Source organism: Alternaria ethzedia (genome assembly GCF_023757985.1).
Source record: "Alternaria ethzedia strain BMP 0044 chromosome Unknown scaffold_1, whole genome shotgun sequence".
Taxonomy (NCBI): domain Eukaryota; kingdom Fungi; phylum Ascomycota; class Dothideomycetes; order Pleosporales; family Pleosporaceae; genus Alternaria; species Alternaria ethzedia.
In genome coordinates, this window is record NW_026056194.1 from 800,476 (window position 1) to 820,874 (window position 20,399).

The 20,399-nt window shown below is 51.8% G+C and overlaps 8 protein-coding genes across 8 annotated transcripts; 4 read left to right on the forward strand and 4 right to left on the reverse strand.

The window, feature by feature from the left end:
* Positions 1-86: 86 nt before the first annotated feature.
* On the forward strand, positions 87-1,799 carry J4E87_000265 (uncharacterized protein; the record flags this gene model as incomplete). The annotated part of the gene is made up of 4 exons (XM_049371924.1): positions 87-90; positions 148-322; positions 378-758; positions 815-1,799. The coding sequence occupies 4 exons, from the start codon at positions 87-89 to the stop codon at positions 1,797-1,799; spliced, it is 1,545 nt and encodes a 514-aa protein (XP_049238058.1).
* A 301-nt stretch (positions 1,800-2,100) lies between these two features.
* On the reverse strand, positions 2,101-4,129 carry J4E87_000266 (uncharacterized protein; the record flags this gene model as incomplete). Its single annotated transcript, XM_049371925.1, has 2 exons — positions 2,101-2,211; positions 2,261-4,129. The coding sequence occupies 2 exons, from the start codon at positions 4,127-4,129 to the stop codon at positions 2,101-2,103; spliced, it is 1,980 nt and encodes a 659-aa protein (XP_049238059.1).
* A 609-nt stretch (positions 4,130-4,738) lies between these two features.
* On the reverse strand, positions 4,739-6,136 carry J4E87_000267 (uncharacterized protein; the record flags this gene model as incomplete). Its single annotated transcript, XM_049371926.1, has 1 exon — positions 4,739-6,136. One exon carries the CDS (start codon positions 6,134-6,136, stop codon positions 4,739-4,741), a length of 1,398 nt encoding a protein of 465 aa, XP_049238060.1.
* A 272-nt stretch (positions 6,137-6,408) lies between these two features.
* On the forward strand, positions 6,409-7,378 carry J4E87_000268 (uncharacterized protein; the record flags this gene model as incomplete). The annotated part of the gene is made up of 4 exons (XM_049371927.1): positions 6,409-6,476; positions 6,529-6,701; positions 6,750-6,786; positions 6,835-7,378. The coding sequence occupies 4 exons, from the start codon at positions 6,409-6,411 to the stop codon at positions 7,376-7,378; spliced, it is 822 nt and encodes a 273-aa protein (XP_049238061.1).
* An 802-nt stretch (positions 7,379-8,180) lies between these two features.
* Positions 8,181-9,749, forward strand: J4E87_000269 (uncharacterized protein; the record flags this gene model as incomplete). Its single annotated transcript, XM_049371928.1, has 3 exons — positions 8,181-8,293; positions 8,340-9,525; positions 9,579-9,749. 3 exons carry the CDS (start codon positions 8,181-8,183, stop codon positions 9,747-9,749), a joined length of 1,470 nt encoding a protein of 489 aa, XP_049238062.1.
* A 1,881-nt stretch (positions 9,750-11,630) lies between these two features.
* J4E87_000270 (uncharacterized protein) lies at positions 11,631-12,576 on the reverse strand (the record flags this gene model as incomplete). Its single annotated transcript, XM_049371929.1, has 2 exons — positions 11,631-11,758; positions 11,814-12,576. The coding sequence occupies 2 exons, from the start codon at positions 12,574-12,576 to the stop codon at positions 11,631-11,633; spliced, it is 891 nt and encodes a 296-aa protein (XP_049238063.1).
* Positions 12,577-14,891: 2,315 nt separating this feature from the next.
* Positions 14,892-17,177, reverse strand: J4E87_000271 (uncharacterized protein; the record flags this gene model as incomplete). The annotated part of the gene is made up of 1 exon (XM_049371930.1): positions 14,892-17,177. The coding sequence occupies one exon, from the start codon at positions 17,175-17,177 to the stop codon at positions 14,892-14,894; it is 2,286 nt and encodes a 761-aa protein (XP_049238064.1).
* A 2,152-nt stretch (positions 17,178-19,329) lies between these two features.
* On the forward strand, positions 19,330-19,935 carry J4E87_000272 (uncharacterized protein; the record flags this gene model as incomplete). The annotated part of the gene is made up of 1 exon (XM_049371931.1): positions 19,330-19,935. One exon carries the CDS (start codon positions 19,330-19,332, stop codon positions 19,933-19,935), a length of 606 nt encoding a protein of 201 aa, XP_049238065.1.
* Positions 19,936-20,399: the final 464 nt, after the last annotated feature.

A 20,399-nucleotide genomic window follows, 5' to 3' on the forward strand; every position in this document is an offset into this window, starting at 1 on the left:
TTTTTGCTACCTTTCGCATTCGATCTTCAAGAGACGCGGGCCGTCCCTTCCGCATTAACTCCATTTGAACATCAAAGCCGGTCATCATGGGTTGGGGTGTATTGGAAAGCACGCGGTCAGCATTTCCTCGGGGTACCTCTAGATTAGGGGTCAAGGATACGAGCGACGACAAGGTACCCGAACTGGATACTTCCAAAAGGAATGGAGGCATTGTACTCTCCCCGCAACCGTCCGATGACCCAAACGACCCTCTGAACTGGAGTTTGAAGTGGAAATGCATTCATCTGCTCATCCTCGCTTTCGGTTCTGCAGTCACGAACGCGTAAGTCTTCCTCATACGGATTGGACTGACAAATCCTTACGCTCATCTATCGTAGAACCACGACTATGCTTACCCCAGGCTTGGAGCCTCTCACCGAAAAGATCCAGAGCAATGAGGGCGATGTGTCGACATGGCTGCTTACAGCACCAACATTCTGGACTTCAGCCGCAGCTTTCGTCGCGGTTGCGGGAACGGACGTTTGGGGGCGAAGACCGTTCTACATCTGGAGCGTTGTACTGCTTGCTCTAGCCAACTTCGCGGCTTACCTTTCTTCAACATTCCCCATGCTAGCCGTCGCTCGAACAGCTGGTGGTCTCTTCTCTGCACCTTTGTTCACCCTCCTTACCGCAACGATCAGCGACATTTTCTTCGTTCACCAACGAGGTCGATCTATCGCGGTGTGGAATCTGATGCTGAACTCTGGAGCTCAAGTTGGGTGAGTCACAACAGTGACCCGTTACCTCTTCAGCTGCTAACCAAACTTCCTTTTAGTCAAATTATCGCCGGTTTCGTCACCGATCAGTTCGGCGTTTCCGCCAACTTCCTCATCACCGCCCTCATCTACTCAGCTCTGATCCCCGTCTTCTACCTTACCATCTTCGAGTCAGCCTACTTCAACCGTAAGACGGACGATGTCACAACAATCCACGTGCCCGCCGATAAGCTAAGCGCAGAATGGGACGAGGAAGATCTAAAGGCCTCCATTCGACCTGCGAGGCAGACATACAACGAGAAGCTAGCACTGTCTCGCGGCCGACTCTCGGATAAATCGTTCTTCAAAGGCATTATCAAGCCCCTTGGCCTCATCAGCTCACCCATCGTCTTTTACAGCTGCTTTCTCAACACCACAGTATTCCTGTTCCTGGCTGGCATGTCCACCTTCATGTCAATCCTGTTGTCATCTCCTCCATACGATTTGACACCCAGTCAGATCGGTCTGACCAACTTGCCTCTATTTGTGGTCGGTCTGCTGTCTGGACCATTCTTCGGCTGGATGTCTGACGCCTCGGTTGGCCTGATGGCGCGCCACAACGGTACCACTAAAGGCATGGTCGAGCCCGAATTCCGCCTCGTACTCCTCTTGCTTTCGACCCCAATCACCATGGTCGGCTTGATAGGTCTGGGTGCTTCTTTCCAGAACAGTCTGCCCCTAGTCTGGATTCTCGTCTGGATGACAGTCACCAACGTGGGTAGTGTCGCTGGCGTACAAATTGCCATTGCCTACGTCATCGACTGTCACCCCGAGCATTCTGCTCAAGCTTTCTCCTCAATCAACATGATCTCGGCTGGTGCTGTCACTGTTGGTATCACTCCGATGATTGGCTGGCTTGATACTGCTGGACCTATGGCCGTGTTCGGAACCCTAGCATCGGCCGCTGCCATTGTTACCGGAGCTGCACTTCCACTCTATGTCTTCGGCAAGAAGATTCGCGCTTGGTATGAGAGTGCACCCTGGGCCCAGAAGCTTCTTGACTGAGCGCGGAGACGATAAAGAAACGGGACATTTCAGGCATACCGTAGGAGGCGGAAGGTAGACAGCAGTCATTACCGAAGTTTACAACACTATTGCAAGGAGACAAAATCCAGTCACTCACTCGTATTCGGCAATAGAAATCTCCAAGCATACCATCATTCATTTCACCCCATGTATTACTTAGAAGCATGCACAGGACTAGACACGCCATGAAGACCCATGACATCAATGCAATTTCTCATTTTCGTTCATTATTGAACACTAGGGTCATGCAGCAATACACTGTCATCGGATATAGCTATTCCTAATTTGCAGCATTTCGCATCTTCGCATCTTCGACTGCTTTATCCCAGCTTGTTCGCCATATGAATACACCTTCAATGGCAGCCACTATGCCAAGAGCAATCGCAGGTCCCTGTGACATGTTAACAGATGTTAGATTAGGTGTCAGCAGCGGAACTTACACTCCAAAGCCCATACAACCCCCAATGTGGTGATCCAAACCCGGTGCCGAAGCTGATTGGAATACCAACGACATAGTAGGCGAACAATCCAACATAGCCACCAATCTCCTGCCTGCCCAAGCCACGCAAGATACCGTTACAGTTGGCGGCTAACGCATCAAAGACCTGGAAAGTCGCGCATAGCGGTAGGAGCTTTGCGACCATGTCTATGACTTCTTCGTCAGGTGTGAAGAGACGGGGAATGGCCTCGCGAAGGAGCGAAAGGAGTAGTAAGTTGAAGATGCCGACAAGGACCGAGGCAAAGACGGCGACCTTGGCTGCTGTCTTCGCTGGAACTGCCAGAGTAGCGCCGATGAGATTAGCGATACGCGTGGACGCTGCCACGCTCATGGGAAACGGTATCTGGAAAGTGATACCGGTAATCGAGCCCAGCACAGACTGCGCCGCAAGTTCAGTTGGGCCAAGCCACGATGAGCTCAACGTCAATATCTCAAAAGCCAGAAACTCGGCAAGCACCATGATCAAGCCGGGAAGCGCAAGTTTCACCATCGGCATCCAGTTCCTGAGCGCTCGTCGATCGAAACCACCCCAGCATTGGTATCCGTCGATGAATCTGACGTAGAGAAATAATAACAGAGGAAGGATGTTCTCTGTTATGGAAACAGCAATGGGTGCGCCAATGAATCCCCAGCCAAGATGCCACACCATGAACCAGTTGAGGAAAGCGTTTAGTGGCGCGCAAATGAGGAGAATGTACATAGTCGCGCTGAAGATACCTTGCGCCTGTACATAGCGTTTTCCGCTTTCGAAGGCCGCATAGCCGGGCGCTCCGAAGATGAGAACCTTCAAGTACAGTCCGGCTAAGCGTGCCGTTTCCTTTTCTGGAACGATGAGCGAGAGGATCTGTGTGCCGAAAGCCCATATGAGGGATATCGGAATGGTGATCAAGAGGAGAAAGTACAACATGCGTTGCAGTTGTAAACCAACGAGATGGGGACGTCCCGAGCCGTATGCTTGTGCACATAAGGTATCGAGCGAGGTTGCTAGACCCTGGTATACTGCATAGCCCGTTATCGACGCCGTCATACTCGCCAGACTCACAGCTCCTAGTTCGGTTTTGCCAATGTGTCCGACGGTGAAGATACTCGCTACCGGCAAGCTATACTGTAGTAGGAATGTCAAGATAAGCGGTGCGGAACTCTTGGTTAAGACTTTAGCTTCTCGCTGCCAGCTCGTGTTGATCTTCCCTGCTGCAACCGCCTCGTTCCATTTCTTGTTGATTGTCTTGGGTGAGTCCAACCCCCCGTATGGTTGGCCTGGATCACCTTCAGATGCTCCCAATAGCGCTGTTCGCTCGGAGGGTGATTCGACTGCGCTTTCCTCGTCTGGCGTGCTCTTGACTTTTCGCAGTCCTGAAATTGACATTCTAGATCGCACTCGATCAAAGGGTCCCTCGCTTCCAGCTCTTGGGTGCTTGGGCGGGATCAGATGGTTGTCGCGGAGCAGACTCCGCTCTTCGTCTCGCGCGTTCTCCCTCTCTTTCTTCGACAGATGACTGTGTTTCTTCCATGACGTTGGTAGATGACTCCTTTCGGGTACGCTGGACGATATTATGGCGGTGGATCGTGATCCTGGGTTGACCCAGGAAGGCCGGCGATAAGAATTTATCATGGAATATTGCTGCCGGATTATATCCGAACCCGAGGAAGACTCATCGTCATCCTCTGATGCAGACTCGTCTTCCTCGCGATCTCGTGCAATAGCCTCTTCTGCTATACCCTGTGACTGAGTGAAGCCCTCCATTTGAGACGCGACATCGTTTGCGAAATCATTGACGGAATGTTCTGCTGGTATTGTTGGTGGGGCCATTGCTGACGGGTTTGAGGCGCGAATCTAAGATCAGATGCGCCACCCACTCATAAATATGTTGGTGAAAGAGAAACGAAGGAATATAGAGGGCAGGACTACCAGAAAGTCAAAGAGTGGGGACTGACTGATATGGGCCCTCGCATATGACTTGCATTGGCTGACAGAATTCGTATGCATGGTCTAATGCGGCAGCTGCAAGCGAAAATAGTGTTGGCTTCCGCCCTGGCTTAGATACATGACAAACGGCAGTAAAGGGCGCACGTCGTGACTCTAACCTGCACGATTATGACTATTCGGCGGTTGCGGCAGGTTGAAGGCCGGCTGATCTTTGCAGGATATCGTCGGCTGAGGCTGATTTTCGTGACCTAGCGCGCGTGCGCACAGTCAACCAAAGGTGGAATGCCTCATCGGCTCGTACTACGCCGGACCCCGATCACGTCACCGAATATTCTCAATGATTCAGCGTCAAACGCAAGGCACGATATGTAAAGAGGTTTTTTTCTCGAACACGACGACAACAAAGGTCCGGAGTAAATTAGAAGTAGTGACGAGTCATTACTAGTCTTGTGGAATGACTGCTAAGGGGTATGATGTGCAGCAAAAATAACTCTAAACAACGACTCTTCGCAAACCTTCAGTGCCACCAAGTATCCTCCTTCCGGTAATAGCATCTCTTCCTTTACCACTTTCCCATCTTCCCTCTCTGCTTCCCTCTTCCCTACCCCAGCCCTCATCTTCTGCTTCTCCATCATCACCCGTTCGAAACCCTGCAGCACCCTCCATGAAGGCGACCTGGCGGTCGTGATCACCCCCAACCCACCTGTGTATGCAAGTATAGCAATAGACATATCCCGTAGGCGAGGCTGTGGGTGTTACGATGGGTGTTACGCAGATGGGACATAACGTTGATGATGGTGGTAAGGGTACAGTGAGGATTGGGAGGAGAGTGGTTGAGGATATCGGAGGGTCGATGCGTTGTGGTTGGTCCGACAAAGACGATGTCGGACGTGCCTTCTCGGAAGACTCTCCCTGTTTCGAAGGTTGCTTCGCGGATGGCGGTAACGAAGGTAATATTGGCGGTGGTAGGTCGATGTTTTCAGCGGCTTTCCTCGATAGCTGTCGGGCGAAGTCTGAAGCATGCCACCATTCTAGGAACTTGAGCGCGAAGATACTGGTTGGAAGAAGAATCTTCAGCGAACTCAACAAGCGCGGCTCTATGCTCCTCGCAATGTTCCTTGGCGAGAAGATGGATCCGCCTTCTCCAGGCCGCGCCGGGCCAACCTTCCTCGGCGCCGTCGCAATCTCAATCGCCCTGTGATCCGCCTCTCCCAGTCTTCGTATACGCGAGCCGATCAGCCACATGAATGGCGAATGATACTTGGTCCCATCAAAGAGGTAGGCCATGTTGAAGGCCAGCAAGGAAAAGTAGTAAGCAGCATTTACACTCGGATATATGTTGCGTAGAAACCACTTGTAGTAGTGCATCAGCCTCTCCTTAACGCTGGCCCCTGCTCTTAATCCTTCTCTGTCACGGTTGTACCCGGGTCCCAAAAGGTTGGCATGCGCAGCATGGACATCGTAGCCCTCATCGAACTTCCTCTTCAGCCATGGGAGGCCGACCAGGACGGCGAGGTTCTTCCATATGTCGCCATTGCCCAGCTTTACAGCCTCTCGTACACTGTCCGATGCGCCCAATTGTGCGCGCGGTATCTCGCTTCCTCGCACTTTCAGCACCCGGGCGCGCTTCAGCCCGTAGAAGTTCTCGGTGAATGATCCGCCGTATGTGCGAAGGAAGTGGCGCTCCACTAGCAGCATAAGCAGCGCGTAGACTTCATCGAAGGAATTGAGTATGGGGAGCAGGTAGCGTGGATATCGGGGTGTTGTGATGGCGAGGAGGTAGCGCAGCGACGGGGGCAGGAGCGATGCGAGCTGTTGCTCGGAAAGGAGTTCGAAGAGCGAGGGCTTGAGGTCGTCTATGCCATGCTGGAGGGCGGGGAGGAACTCCATGTCGGCCTGTGAGAGGGACTGGGAGATCGGATGATCATGGGGTTGGGGTTGATGGGTGTTGTGGCATCGTCGGCTTCGCGATGGTTGATGCGGAAGGTACGCGCAGCCGAGGCAGGAGCGCTCGGGGCTAGCCGTCGCCTCCGCGTCCGCTCGACGCGTGCACTCCTTCCTACGTCACATGCTTCCCCAGGCGGCAACTGACACCACTGCGCTTCAGTCATAGCAAATGTAGCAGCAACACGCCCTCGTATACAACAATCTACTCCGCCACGATGTATTCAGACGACCCAAGATGTACCGAACTCGCGTATCCCGACCTGGTCAACTTTGGCGTCTCCGTGTAAGCCTGCCCTGTTCGTCGCATGTCAACACAGCTAATCACCGTCGCGTAGCTTCATAGTCCTCGGAATACTCGTATCCTACCTTCCACAGCACTACAAGATCATATCGCGTCGATCATCGCGTGGTCTGAGCCCCATGTTCGTCCTTTTAGGGACTGTGTCGGGAACCGCTAGCATCGCGAATATCTTGACCCTGCCGGAAAGCACAAGGGATATGGGATGCTGTAAGGAGATTGGAAGCTTCCCATGCGCAGCAGCTATGCTCGGGATAGTACAGATCGGGGTGCAGTGGAGTTGTTTCTTCTTCATGTACGGCACTCTCAACCGTCCAGCATACTAGACACTAACAACTGACAGCATGCTACTCTTCCTCATCTTCTTCCCCCGAGGCAGTTCACCAGCTATAGAAGAAGAACAAGATACCGACATGCCCACATGGAAAGAGGCCGTCCTCGTCCTAGGTGTTTCGCTCGCCTTCTTCGTCGTCGCATTCATCGGCTCCGTCGTTTTCGTATACGCGCTCCCTTCACACGTTCGCGGATGGGCAAACTTCCTCGGCTTGCTTGCTACCGTCCTTGCCGCTATACAATACATACCACAGATCCTCATGACTTGGAGACTACAGGAAACCGGAAGTCTATCCATCCCTATGATGTGCATTCAGACACCGGGGAGCTTCGTCTTTGCCGCAAGTCTATATGCGAGGCTAGGACCTGGAGGCTGGAGTGCTTGGGGCTTGTTCATCTTTACGGGCATCCTCCAGGGTTTCCTACTCGCTATGGGTTTGTCTTTCGTTCTGAGAGATAGAAAGAAGCAGAGAGACCAGCAGCTTGCTGATGCCGATGGGAGCGGCGTTGCTGGTGATAGCGAGCGAGCGCCATTGCTGCATGGTGAAAGATGATATCCTGATCCTTGATACCACTGATATTCAATCTCGCCTAATAATTCTAATACTTTCACATTTCTCTTCGATACAGACTTCTTACCGAGTACGCTTCCTTACGTTTACTCTGTTCATGGGCTTGGAAGCGCCCAGAGACGGACCTTGACATCGAGGTACTCGCGCCCTTCGCGAGCTATATATGCTGGCGTCGCCTCACTCAAGTCAAGATAAGACACATCACATTCTTCGCAACTTTGGGATCCAACTCAGCCGCATGAACTCACCAAAAGTATTCCAGTCGCAGGTTTCTGTTATCATGGATCATAGTCCCGGATTCATATTCAGTTCGCCGCTCGGACACGCCAACACCACCAATACCCAGGAGCCATGACACGGAACGTACTCATCGGTGAAGCTTGCATCGCTTTACATCGGTCAATCAGAGACCGTTCGGATATATCGACTTCTCTGGTCACCTTGCGATAGAAGAGACTGGATTCGTGACGATGGTAACCTTCCCGCCAAGCCAGTCTATCGCCCTTTGGGCAGGTATCAATGTTTGCCCCTTGGCAACTTGGCAAAGACCGATCTACTCTCTTGTGACCTTCTTTTCCGGACACAGCACCTGCAAGACGATGATAAGAGTGGGCCAGGCACGGTGTTCCGCGCTCAAACAAGCTACATTTACCCAGGAAGCCGAACGTCAAGTGGCGGGAAACATGCGTATATGAGTTCGGCGCCGCCACCTAAACATGGGCGACGTTACTCGCACGCTCGTCACATTTGGGTCCTGGAGAAGCTAGCCGACTAAAGTGACAACATGAAGGTTTCCAGTGCTATCGTCCTTGCGGGCGCTGCGCAAGCATTCGCTGCTGTGCGACCCCGGCCTATGGTATCCTCTGGACCAATCCAAGCTGAGATCAAGACTGAGAAGTACGGGCGTCTATTCGTTGATTCGACGACACACTGACTTTTCTAGGCTGATGGGTAACCTCAAAGCTTTTGACTCCATCGCAAAAGCAAATGGCGGCAACCGTGCTTTCGGTCTTCCGGGCTACGCTGCATCTGTTGACTACATGCTCGCCAAAACCCAGAACACACACTTCAAGACATGGACTCAAGATTTCCCGGCTCTTTTCAACAGGATTGAGTCCATCGAATTCAGTGTGAGCAACAGCTCTTACCGTGTCATTGGATTGTCCTACTCGCCATCGACCACTCCGGAAGGATTGACGCTTCCGCTTGTACTGGGTGCTTCTGGACCCGAAGGTTGCACAAACGAAGCCTACGACAACCTGGATGTTGAGGGCAAGATCGTTTTGGTGCAAAGAGGGGCCTGCCCTGATGGTACTACCCTCGCTGGTCGCATGAAGCCTGCCGCTGCCGCTGGTGCTTCTGCAGTAATCATCTACGCAAGCGACACTGCGAACGTTACAGGTGGCACGTTGTCCAACCCTAACCCCGAATACGTGTCAACCGGCTACATCAACCTCGCCGACGCTGAACCCCTCGTCGCACGCCTCACGGCCGGCGAAGCTATCGAAGCGTACTTCCAGCAAACCCAAACCGTAGAAACACGCATCACACAGAACGTCTTCACCGAGACCAAAGACGGTGACCCAACTAACGTCATTATGCTCGGTGCGCATCTTGACAGTGTACAAGCCGGCGCTGGTATCAACGACGACGGCTCAGGTAGCACACTTATTCTCGAGATTGCAAAGGCGCTCAGGAGATTCAATGTCAAGAACAAGGTCCGATTCGCATGGTGGGGCGCGGAGGAGAACGGTCTGCTTGGATCCAAGTACTACACACAGAACTTGAATGCCACAGAAGCGAACAACATCCTCACTTACCTCAACTTCGACATGGTTTCCCGCGGTTACTTTGGTGTCTTCGATGGCGATGGCAGCACTTTCAACCTCACGGGTGCGCCGGGATCGGCAGCCATTGAGAAGCTCTTCGTCGAGCATTTCCAGAAGGAGGGTGTAAACGTGACAGCGGCACGCTTCACCGGTGGAAGTGACTACCAATCTTTCATGAACATTGGAAAGCCCGTTGGAGGTCTCCACACTGGCACTGGTGTCGAGCAAGATCCCTGCTACCACCAAGCTTGCGATACGATTGACAACCCCAACCCAGAGACACTTTTCATCAACGCCAAGGTAAGCACCAAGAAACCAGCTTACACAGTGAGAACATCTGCTAACAAACATAGGCTGCTGCACACGTACTTTCCATCCTTGCCACCAAGGGTGAGCAGATTATTCCCAAGAGCCCGGTGAACGCCAGCATGATCACTGAGCGTGGTATCATCGGTGTTGAGCCGAGATGGACGCTGCCTGCGGAAGGAGAAATGCACCTTTCTACGTGCGGACATGAGGTCTAATCGTCTAGATCAAAAGATGTGTATATAGCTAGGGTCACAGTCAAGGCCACAAAAAGATCATGAAATGAACTGAATGAACATCAATAGTGCCACTCATTAGGTTCCTAGATACTCCTGTTCCGGCCGGCTTTAAACTCATAGTTGTGACAAACGAGATGGTATTGTGTTACGCTGTATTCTGCCTCTTCCCTCTGAAACCACACGTTCACCCTCTCTTTCCACCCACTTTCGCAAACATCCTAGACATGAGACTCTGTTTATTCCGCTCGTGATGGTTCAAGCACTTTGCCTCATCAACACAGAGATTCAGAGCGACCGCTCTCTTCGCCACCGCCGTAGCTTCGACAAGGAGATGCTGACCCTTTATTGCGGGTGGTTGACTTTGTGGCAGTGTCTCGTAGCGTACCGAGCTAACGGAGCAAGCTGTGTCGTGGGTCATCTGTGTCCGGCGTTTGATGGCTTTTGTACTTTTTCTGTGGTTTCTCTGCCGTACGCTAGGTATGGGCTTCTCGGTGGGTACAACGGCGCCACATCTTGCATGTTTGTATGCAGTAGGTAGCTCGTTTTTCGGTTGGTGTTGAGACTTCGAGTCTGGTGTTGTTGCGTTGGCTTGGCTGCACACTGCATGGCTGATGGATGACTTGCGTCCTGCAACCAGCTCATCCATGGCTCTTGAACTTTCATGCGACCGTTCTTTCCTCTTCTTTGATTGCTCTACTTTTGGCGTAGGAACCTGAAAAGTGAGTTCATGCGTGATCTCGGAAGGCGCGTTTACTCTGGGCTCGGGGTCGGATGATACGAGTCCTTTGCTGATCCGTGTCTTTGATCCGACTGTTCCCGAAAACCTTGCGCTGTCGCTGCGGTGTACATGAGGTGCTGAATGTTCAGGGTCGTCATCTTGATCTTCATGGGCAGCAATGGTCATTGCATCCTCGTTGAGATCGATCGACGGTCGGAATACCGAGTATATGCTTTCGCTTCCATCGGAATCCTGGTAACCCCGTTCCTGTACACTGATCTCAGGAGTATTATCGCCCACGCATGTATCTGCTTCAGACATCGCGTCGTCCAGCTCATCCTCACGATACAATAGCATGTTGCTCTCGTATCTGACACATTGCCTGATTTTGTCTCTCAGTTGGTCCTCGAAGTATACTTCGTCACCTTCACCATCTTTTCCTTTCATGGGACAAAGATCCAACAATCCATTTCTCTCTGCCAATTGCGCCTTGAAATACCCTCCGTGCCCATACCAGCCTTCCACCGTTGCTCTTATCGCTGCAGGGCACTCATAACCTATACCCCATCCTGTGTGGGTGAGCACATCGTATAGATACTGGCGCACGACAGTGAATCCATCGTTCTCGTCCGGCAAGGCGTGTGCGGGCGTATCATCGCGGGTATCCAAGCGTATAAAACTGTCAGAAGAAGGTACTCGGAAAAGACTCCAGCTCAAGGCTCGATATCGGTCTCGCGCAAGCTTTTGGGTCTTGACAAGACTGATCGGGGTGATGGGATCCGAGGATGGGCAGGGCTCGGGGTGGCGCATTGTGGCGGCGGTAATCTATCGAGGCAGGAACTTGTGTAGCGGCGATCCAGGCCCTAGAAGGTGTATATCTATGGGCTGAAGTGGCAATTTCGAGACTACCAGTTTAGAGGTCAAGGGACGTAGCGTAAGTTTGATTCTTGCAACAACAATTTAATGGAGAGGACACATTCAGGCAGACGCTGAATTACAGTGGGAGTTAATGTGTGTTTCGTTTAGCTGCTTAAGTTTGTCACATCCAAACTCTAATGTGGTCGTACCAAAGTGATGTTGGTAAATTAAATTTTCTGGGTCGTGTATGGCCCCAGTGGAACCAATCATGGGCTTCCGCAATCTCATGGCCGTGAACGCTGGGAGCGGGTTTCAGCAATTCTCCAGAAAATGGTACCATCATATACTCCTCGAATATCGGCCTTGCGCATCCTTCCGTCCTGTGGCCATAGCAAAATGTACATGGCTATCCCTGTTAAATGTCAGTATCGTATGCTCAGTCCGTGAGGTGATGAGCCGCAACTCACATTCTAAGGCACCCGCAAACCATCCGAAGAAATCATTCGCGCGACATTGGCCTGCCCAAACGTCGTATAGATCTCGCCCGGTCAGGTAGTCCTTGCCCCCCGCATATTTCTCGAATATCGCATCGAAGCGTCGCGTGTCCAGCTCGGCATCTAAGTCGTACGCGCCAGTGGTGCTTCCATGTCTGTTGCGGTTGACATTATCAAGGTAGATGGCAAAGAGCGGGTGCGGCAGGAAAGAACTCTGGGTGCTGTAAGATGAGCACACAGCCATGGTGACCGCTGCCCATAGACACAGAGCGATGCTGAAACCAAGTTTGCGGAAGCCTATGAATATGTCCCATGGGTAGATCACCCCGTCCTGATCGGCGTCCCAGAAGTCGCAATGCCGGCGGAGGGCACTTCGTCGAGTGTTGGGCCTGCCCTGAACGTCCCGATGTGTGATCACCTTCGTGTTCCTTCTCGTTCCTATGCTGTGCTTGTCATTGTAACATTGGGGTGTAGCGTTAGCCTCGCCGGTTTCTCTAGAGGTGCCGTTGCATATATCCCCAACTCCAGCTAGCCAGTTGATCGTCTTGAACGCGATGACATCTTCGTGTTCATCTACGAAAGTCTTAGTAGAAGCCGACAGCGACTGGTCCCGAGACTTGTCATCACCATCTTCCGCACTAACGACTTCTGGAAGTTCGGGGCCGCTAGTTGCCGGTTTGTTGCTTGTGAAGTTGAAAGTTGCCTTGGCGGAGAAGATGTTGAGCTGGACAGTCATCGTGTAGTCGGCTTGTAGGCAGGGACGTTAACGATCTAGGATCGCGCAAGCAAAAGAAGCAGAAGACATGCGGCTCTTGTTTGCTTCTCAAGGTAACATGTCGCAAGTACCTTCCAAGGTTGCCTCCTGCGAATTACCATCATCTGACGTATGTCTTGGCGTTCAATTTGGGATGCGATACCCATCCGTTCTTACCCTTTGTGTCACCCTTGCATCCCTCTGAGGCTGGACCTTGTTTTGCTCGTCGTCCACCGCCTGCGCCGTCTCTCTTCATCTTTATCGCTACGTAAGCCCAGGATTGGCGCAGACCATCCAAGCAGATGTTTGTGGCGTCGGCTCGGTAGAGACGCGTATTTGTGGCGTGGCAAAGACGCGTCTTAATGGATCTGAGACGTGTTAAAGATTCGCTGCACATATTTCATGCTTCGAGTAGCGACAGCATACAGAACCAATGCACGAGCACGCGATGGCCTTATGGGGATCGAAGGAATTCAGACGTTGTAGCATCGGGCGCAGACGATGCTTACCGTGAGCATGTGGGATGGCCAGCTTGTTCACAAGCTCCGCGTTTCGGCTAAGCCCCCGGGGCCCGCTCCACACATTTGCGACCCCGCTCGCCACACGCTAGAGTGTTGAATTTGAGCATCGGTCCGTGGGACTCTGGTGGCCTTCTGATGAAATGTGACGTCTAAGAATATGGATTATATTTCTCCCGATTTTGTCATCAAACATCAGAAACACGGTTGTGTAGTGTACGTCTCCTCCAACCCTCTTCTCAAGAAGTCTGTCTAACCGCCAATACAGGTAGTGGTTATCACTCCAGATTTTGACTTCTCTCAAACTTTCTGGTAACCCCGGTTCGGTATGTCTATCGCATTCCACTGTTCGATGTCAAATTCTAACAATTGAGCAGAACCCGGGCACGACCTAAGCAACATCCTTTTTTGCCCTTGCGTTCGATTCTCATGTGGGGCAAACGACGAACATCTTTTTGCTGCTTGGCTGTAACGCCCCTTGCCACCTTCTCAGATCTTTGTTTCCGGTGAATTTTGATCTTGATATTATCGCTTCATTAATGCTGGTGATGTAATAATGACCCTCTATATATATAGCAAGTGCAACACAGTCTAGAGCATTCTCACTTTTTGAGTGAAAATGTGTAACAAATACATCAGTGGCTATCATATATTCACTTGTCAAAGAAATCCGACCTCATTGTGTTTTCCATAGCTGTTGGAAAGAGGGTTCAATTACTGGGCACGTGCGAAAGAATACAAGCATTACAGCCAACTCATGAAACACAGAACCACCCTCAAATCAGCGCAGCCTCATGACCAAGACGATAATCGTCGCTCTCGTCCTGCGGGTCCATAAGTCATTGTCCTCGCACAGTGCCACGTCGGAGGTGTGTTCCTTCCCCTCCTAGGAGAGGCACTCTATCGCTGGACGGCCGGTACACGCAAACGATCCTCTCTCTTCTGAACATAGCCCAGATTCGATCTCGTAGGCGTCTCCTGTAGCCCCTGCGACCCTTCGACTCCGCTATGGTCGTGACTGCCGATGGATCAGAGGTGATACACCGTGGGCCTCCCAATGGTGCAGGTGACGGCTGCGTCTCAGAGATGGTAGCACTGTATTCGTATCGGGCGTCCTCGAAGGGATTCAATTGTGCCGGTGGATGAGGAGTCGATGAAGAGCTTTTGCCTGTTATCTCAGCCGGTCCTGTCGGCATGTATACTCCAGAGTCTTCTCGCGGGTAGATATAATGGCGTCTCCTAGGCAAAGCCTCGCCTGACGTGGCTGGAAGGCATGCTGGACGGTCGTCGCGTTCGGCGGGCAGACGTTTTCCGGTACCCCGTACAAATCCGAAGATAGAACGTGCAGAATTGCGATCTGAAGACATGGCGAAATCTCTTACGGCGGAGTGATCGTATCGAATAAAGTTGAACACGAAGGCGGATTGGAGGGAATTGTTTTGAGCGGACCTAGCGTTGTTAGCATCGAATTGTGAGCGTGAACACCGGTGCATACGCAGTATTGATGCAAGAGAGCAATGTTGATAAGCTGTTGAAGCGGTATGATGTGGTGTGATGAATGTGATGATAGAATGTTGGGAGGCGACCTAAATGATGCCTGGACGATACTCACCCATGTCGACATTAGAAGAAAGTCCGTCCCATGCGGAGGCATCGCGACCGCGCAATCAACGCGCTTTCCGCCGTTACCACATTGGTCATGATACAGTGCCAAGAGCCAACAAGGATCGCGAAGATAGTAGTCCCTGAAAACGTTTGACGAGGACAAAGCCATGTACTTTAAAGATCGATCAAGTCCTCGGTCTCCTCTTCTTCGTCCTCGCCGCTCCAGTCCAGCTTCATCAAAAGACGGTCGATACCTCCTACTCTCAATGGCTCATAGGCACCTTCCTCCATCGTCGCTCCAATTGATGTACCAGGTGCAGAAGCTCCAATCCTGTCGCTATCAATCTCACGAAGCCGCTCTACGAGCGTCTTGAGGTCGCTGTCAAGCCTCCTCCTTGCCCGGTCCATCTCCAGGCTGACCTCGCGCTCTTCTTTCTTGTAGTTTTGCGCATAGTCCTCCACACCTTCATCTTCTTCCAGATCCAGGTTCTGCTGGATCTTTGTAAGACGCTTGATGTATGCCACTAACTCGTCTACGTGGGTGCACAAGGTACGCAGCGCTTTTGTGAAAGCTTGATCGGTAAGCAGAAGCGAGTACGCGACCGAAGACAGAAAGCGGCGATGTGCTGAGGCCAATGCTTCTGGATCATGCTGTTGCCGTATGCTTTCTTCTGTCGTCGACCTGCGGAAGCCAGTGGCACTCAAATTGTCGGAAGCTGCTGGCAATGATTCCGCGGTTGAAGGAACTTGAGGACCGGTAACCCATGCTATGAAATGACCGAAGGATTGTTGTACGACCGCACCATGAAAGTAAGCTTCGCTTTCCGCAAAGAAGAAGATGGCGGCTGCGCATGTCGCCCATATCTTCCGCATGTCCTGAGCCCGTTTCGTAGTACGTTGTCGTCGCCGCTTCAGCATTGCTTTACCATGCGCGGAATTGCTGTATTGATATCCAGGCGGACAAGGATGGTCTCTCCGTATTGAACTGTATCGCCATAGTTCTGCTAAATGCAGATGTGCTCTCCGGACTGCGAGAAGGGAAGCATTGATCGATGAGTAAACGTCAAGGTCTGCTTTTGTTATGAAGAGGTCAAGTGGTGAACGGATGTCCATCGTTAAAGACGTTGGTACAGACAGCAGTAGGTCGTCGAAAGACATGATGGCAAGTTGTGGAAGCATCGAGTCCGCGTCCTTAGCGCGGCCCGGTGTCCCAGGGCGGTTATTAGACGAGCCGTTAACGCTGAGATGTAGGAGCTGAGTTGCAACGTCCAGGATATCATCTGTGTGTTCGTCCTCGCTAGATAAGGTGGACAGAACGGAGAAAGACCGTGCGAGGACCTGGCTAATCTCCGCTTCCTTGATCACAACTGCCTTGACAGATTGGCCAGACTTGGTGGGCTGCAACCCTTTATGTCGAGATAATATCTTATCATCTGCTTCTGCAATCAGTGTCAGGGCGAACTCTCCTCTTCCTAGCAAGAAGAACTGATGTAGAACTGTCAATGTCTCAACAATCTTCTCACGAGGTAACAAGTGTTGTAGAAGATTCCGAGACAGCGAGAGGCGAATGTTGGCGATTGCCTCCGAGAGCATGGCCGTTGACACCGGTGCACTCACTCGAGAGAGTTGTTGTACATGCTTGGGAAGCAGATCAAGTTCCGAGACCGAATTGGATGTATCTAACGCCTTCACGGCTGACGGCAATGCGCGGATCTGATTTAGCGATCGTCCGACGAACAGGATGGAGAGAGCCGTTTGCCGTGTGACAAACTTTGGTAGCAGCTTGTTCTGAAGGACGAAGACTTGCTCATCTGCATCCTCGTCACCTTGCTGGATGAAGAAGTCGGAACGACCAAACGATGGAAGGCGACCGTACAGCAGCCAGGTTGATAGCTGCCGTAGCCACGATGTCTCTGCGACTTTGCTCAGACCCCGGGCAGTCTCTTCAATGTCCGGATAGCCTGTCTGTCCCTCGCTTCGCAGCTTGTCGATGACGGCAGCTCCAGAGGCAGCCTTTCCAATCATCATTTCGAACTTCGCAGGAACGTCCGAGGGCAACATGTAGTTGCTGATATCCCGTAGCCATTCCATCACCCTGGTCCATTCCGAGAACTCGCTCACTATCCCAGCCAGTGGTACGATGTTGTATGCACCCACGATGGAAGCATCTTGTTTCAAGACACGGCTTTCGACTTCCAGTACCTTGCATTGGAACCGTTCGAGATGGTAAGAGGTAATCGAAGTAGCGACCGCCCTGCAGATGACTGAGGGATGTGACGCGGCGATTCTAGCGACATGATCGCGTGTGCTTCGATGCAGACGCGACAGATGACCGATTGAAGATAGCAGCTCTGCTTCGGGCGGTGACAGTAGGCGACGCGCAGTTGCCGTCACGTGGTCCGGGGCATCGAACAGCGCCGATGGGTGTCCGGAGAGCGAGAGGAGGATTTCGTGGAGCATGGTCGCGGCGCTGACAGGTCGCTGGGTGCGCGGAACCGTTTCTTCCGTGCCGCCAGTCGCTCGAAAAAAACAATGATCAAGCTCAAGAGCTCGAAGCGACACATTGAACGCGTCGCGCTGCGCGCATTGCTCGATGCGGAGGGAATGAGTGGGCTCGGATTGTCAACAAGTGCCCGCGCTAGCGGCAAGCTCATGCACCGGGCGGGCGTGACCAACCTGGGGAGGGGTGATTCGACTCTTCAACAGACAATACCACGTCATGCATCTACTGACTGCACGCCAATATTGACCACCATTTCCTGTGCGCAGAGCGAAGACACGATAAATTCGTGTCATCTGGCGTAGCAGCCCTCAGCTGTCTGGCAGCACCAGCGCATCGCTGCTGTCCGGTGGATTCATCTCGTCTCTCAACCTGTGCTTTTTCGGGCATACACAAGATGGTCGCACCACCACAAGTACCAATGCATATCTTACTACAGGCAACGTAGTTAATCGAATTCCAAAGGAACTCGGGGGTCTGCCCTCCACTGAAACAATTCTAGTCTCCCACAGGGAGTTCTACACAAAGGCAGTCGTGCAGCCGTGCGATACATCTGACTATTGGTTCCACGAGACTGCCCAGGTGTTGTGCATTTATGCTGTTCTTGTGATAGGAGCTTCGATAAGAACTGAGGATATTAACTCAGGAAGGGGCACGGCTCACACATCTCCTAATGCATCAGACTGTTTCTGATCCATCACATCGCATCATCACAATTGTTCAGACAATGGGTTTGCTTCCGATAGGTTGTTCCCTCACGGGTGCAACAACACGATGCACTGCTACACCCGTTTGGTGCGAGTACCATCAGTGCGACATTTCCCCTTGAAGATCAATGTTAACAGTCACGATATCAGGGCGCGCTGGCAAGGACTACATCTGAACTCTTCTCTAGTCCTCTATCTTCTCGAAGCTCTTTTTGGTCATCCGGCAGCATGAACGCTCTCGATTTCTTAGTCGACTTTGCAGCCCAGGTTAGCACATCAGAAGCTTCAAGACCAGGTTTTGATGGGGGAAACGTCAACCACAAACTCGACACTACGCGCATCAAAGCACAATCTGCATCAGACATGCGCATCCCCATCTCGGAGGAATCCTTTCATGTCGACGGAAGGCGACCTGTGGAGACGATCCAACTTCAGTCCAGCATGGCACCATCTTCATCTCAGCAGAATTTCCCAGCCCACGTGGTGAACCGCCCGTTCTTGACCGCCCACCGCCACGACCCATACGAGGAGTCCCTCGCAATTTCTCCAGTGCCTCGCATGGTTCAATCTTTCGATCAATTCCTATATGAGCATCCGGGCCTTGGTCTTCCTCGAGTGACTCTCGATGAGATGGGTTACGACTGTTGCGACTGCGAGAGACTCCACGATTGGGGTTTGGGCTACGAGGCGAACTATTCGCTACCTGCAGAGCCAACATCATGGCTTCACGTTCAGCCACAATATTGCGTACCGAATCACGATGCGAGGTATTTGGAAACCCAGTACACGCTACCAGCGCAAGCAGTGTCAACGCAGCCATCGCAGTGTATGAACGCAAATTGCCATTGCCAATACCCTCGGCCCCATGATTCTGTTGATAGTAACATCCCCGCGTCTTCAATGCACATCTGTGGGCCCCACGCATATATTCACGATAAGAACACCTCGAAAGACGATGACGAGTGGCTGTGGGTGAGCGCTGGAAGAGTTAACGAAATGAGCCAGTTTTGATGGCTGTGAATCAAGCAACGGTGATTCAGTTACCCTAAATCGTTTTGGTCCTTTGAACGTAAGGTTCGTTAAGTATGTAGTTGCGTAGTAGGACTCTCATGGCCTGCGATGATGGAATCTGATGACGTCGCTTTGTGATATTGATCTTATCTGCCATGTGGTATTGCATCTCTCCAGAAGCACTTCATTCAATTCAACTGTGGGCTCTTGGTTAGCATTCCAGAGACGCCATGTGACTCTGCTCGGATCACCCACCTGTTTTCACAAACAATGTATCACGCGATGTCGCAGCGTAAAGCCTGGGTTCTACAAACGTCTTGTAGCGTAAAAGCTGACATCTCCCCCGGCTAGTCCTCCCTCCCCTTTAATCCGAACTTATCCATCTCTTCCTATCATGGCAAACAATCAGATCACGCTCGAAGTATCCGGTCGCAAATTTCGTACGTCCAAATCAGTCCTCTCGGTCTCGCCTTATTTTGAGGGTCTACTCAATCGCTGGGAAGACGGCGCAGACCTCCAGGCCGACGGCTCGTACTGCGTCGACGCGGATGCGAATACATTCGAGCATCTACTCAGCTTTATGCGTCGGCCTTCCAGGTTTCCGCTCTACTGGACGAGGAAAGACGGCTTCGACTATGCTCTCTACAGCCGGGTCGAGGCAGAGGCGGATTACTTCATGTTGGAGGGGCTGCGGAATTGGATCAAGCAGCGCAAGTACCTGCAAGCAGTGGTGACAGTCTCACGTATCGACAGTGCTATGAAAGACCAGAGACTAGTTGGCGATGTAGTTATCGAGAAATATGTCGTCAGGAAGGCTGGGCATGTTCTCTGCCCATTGGCATGGCACCATGACGTCAGGAATGACTGTTGGCGCGACGAAGACTGCAGAAAAGCGATGATGGCCAACGGGTTGCCAATGAGTAGCGCACAAGATGAGCTCCTCGTCGCCGTCACGGAGTTCCACTTCAACAATGAGATCTTGGTCAATGACAGTCTATAAAGCTATTGGGCACTAGGCAGTGCAACATGGAAAAACTTGGGTCAAAGAATTGTACCCTGGCGTTCATCTCTTTCGTCGATATTTTTTTTAGCTCTCAAGGTTGAGTGGACATTATGTTCTCTACTAGCAGATCACAGACGTGGCTGCTTTGCGTCGAGATCAGGCCTTCGTTATGACGTCGACATTAAAGTTTGCGCATAGCACCTCGAGCCACGATTATTTTCCCAAGAAATAAACAAAATGCGCAAAATATTGCTAAAGGCATTCCCGCTCAGGTTCAAAAGTGACAAATCAGTGTAGTTGTGGATCCTCGCGGATGTAGTCTTTCCCATGCGCAATGATGCATAAGCGCCACATGTTAGCGTCAACGATATCCATCGATACATGAACGGCCAAGTATCCATGCACAACATTCTTCTACGTTCTCATATTGATTGCACATTATCCTACACAGAAACAACAGG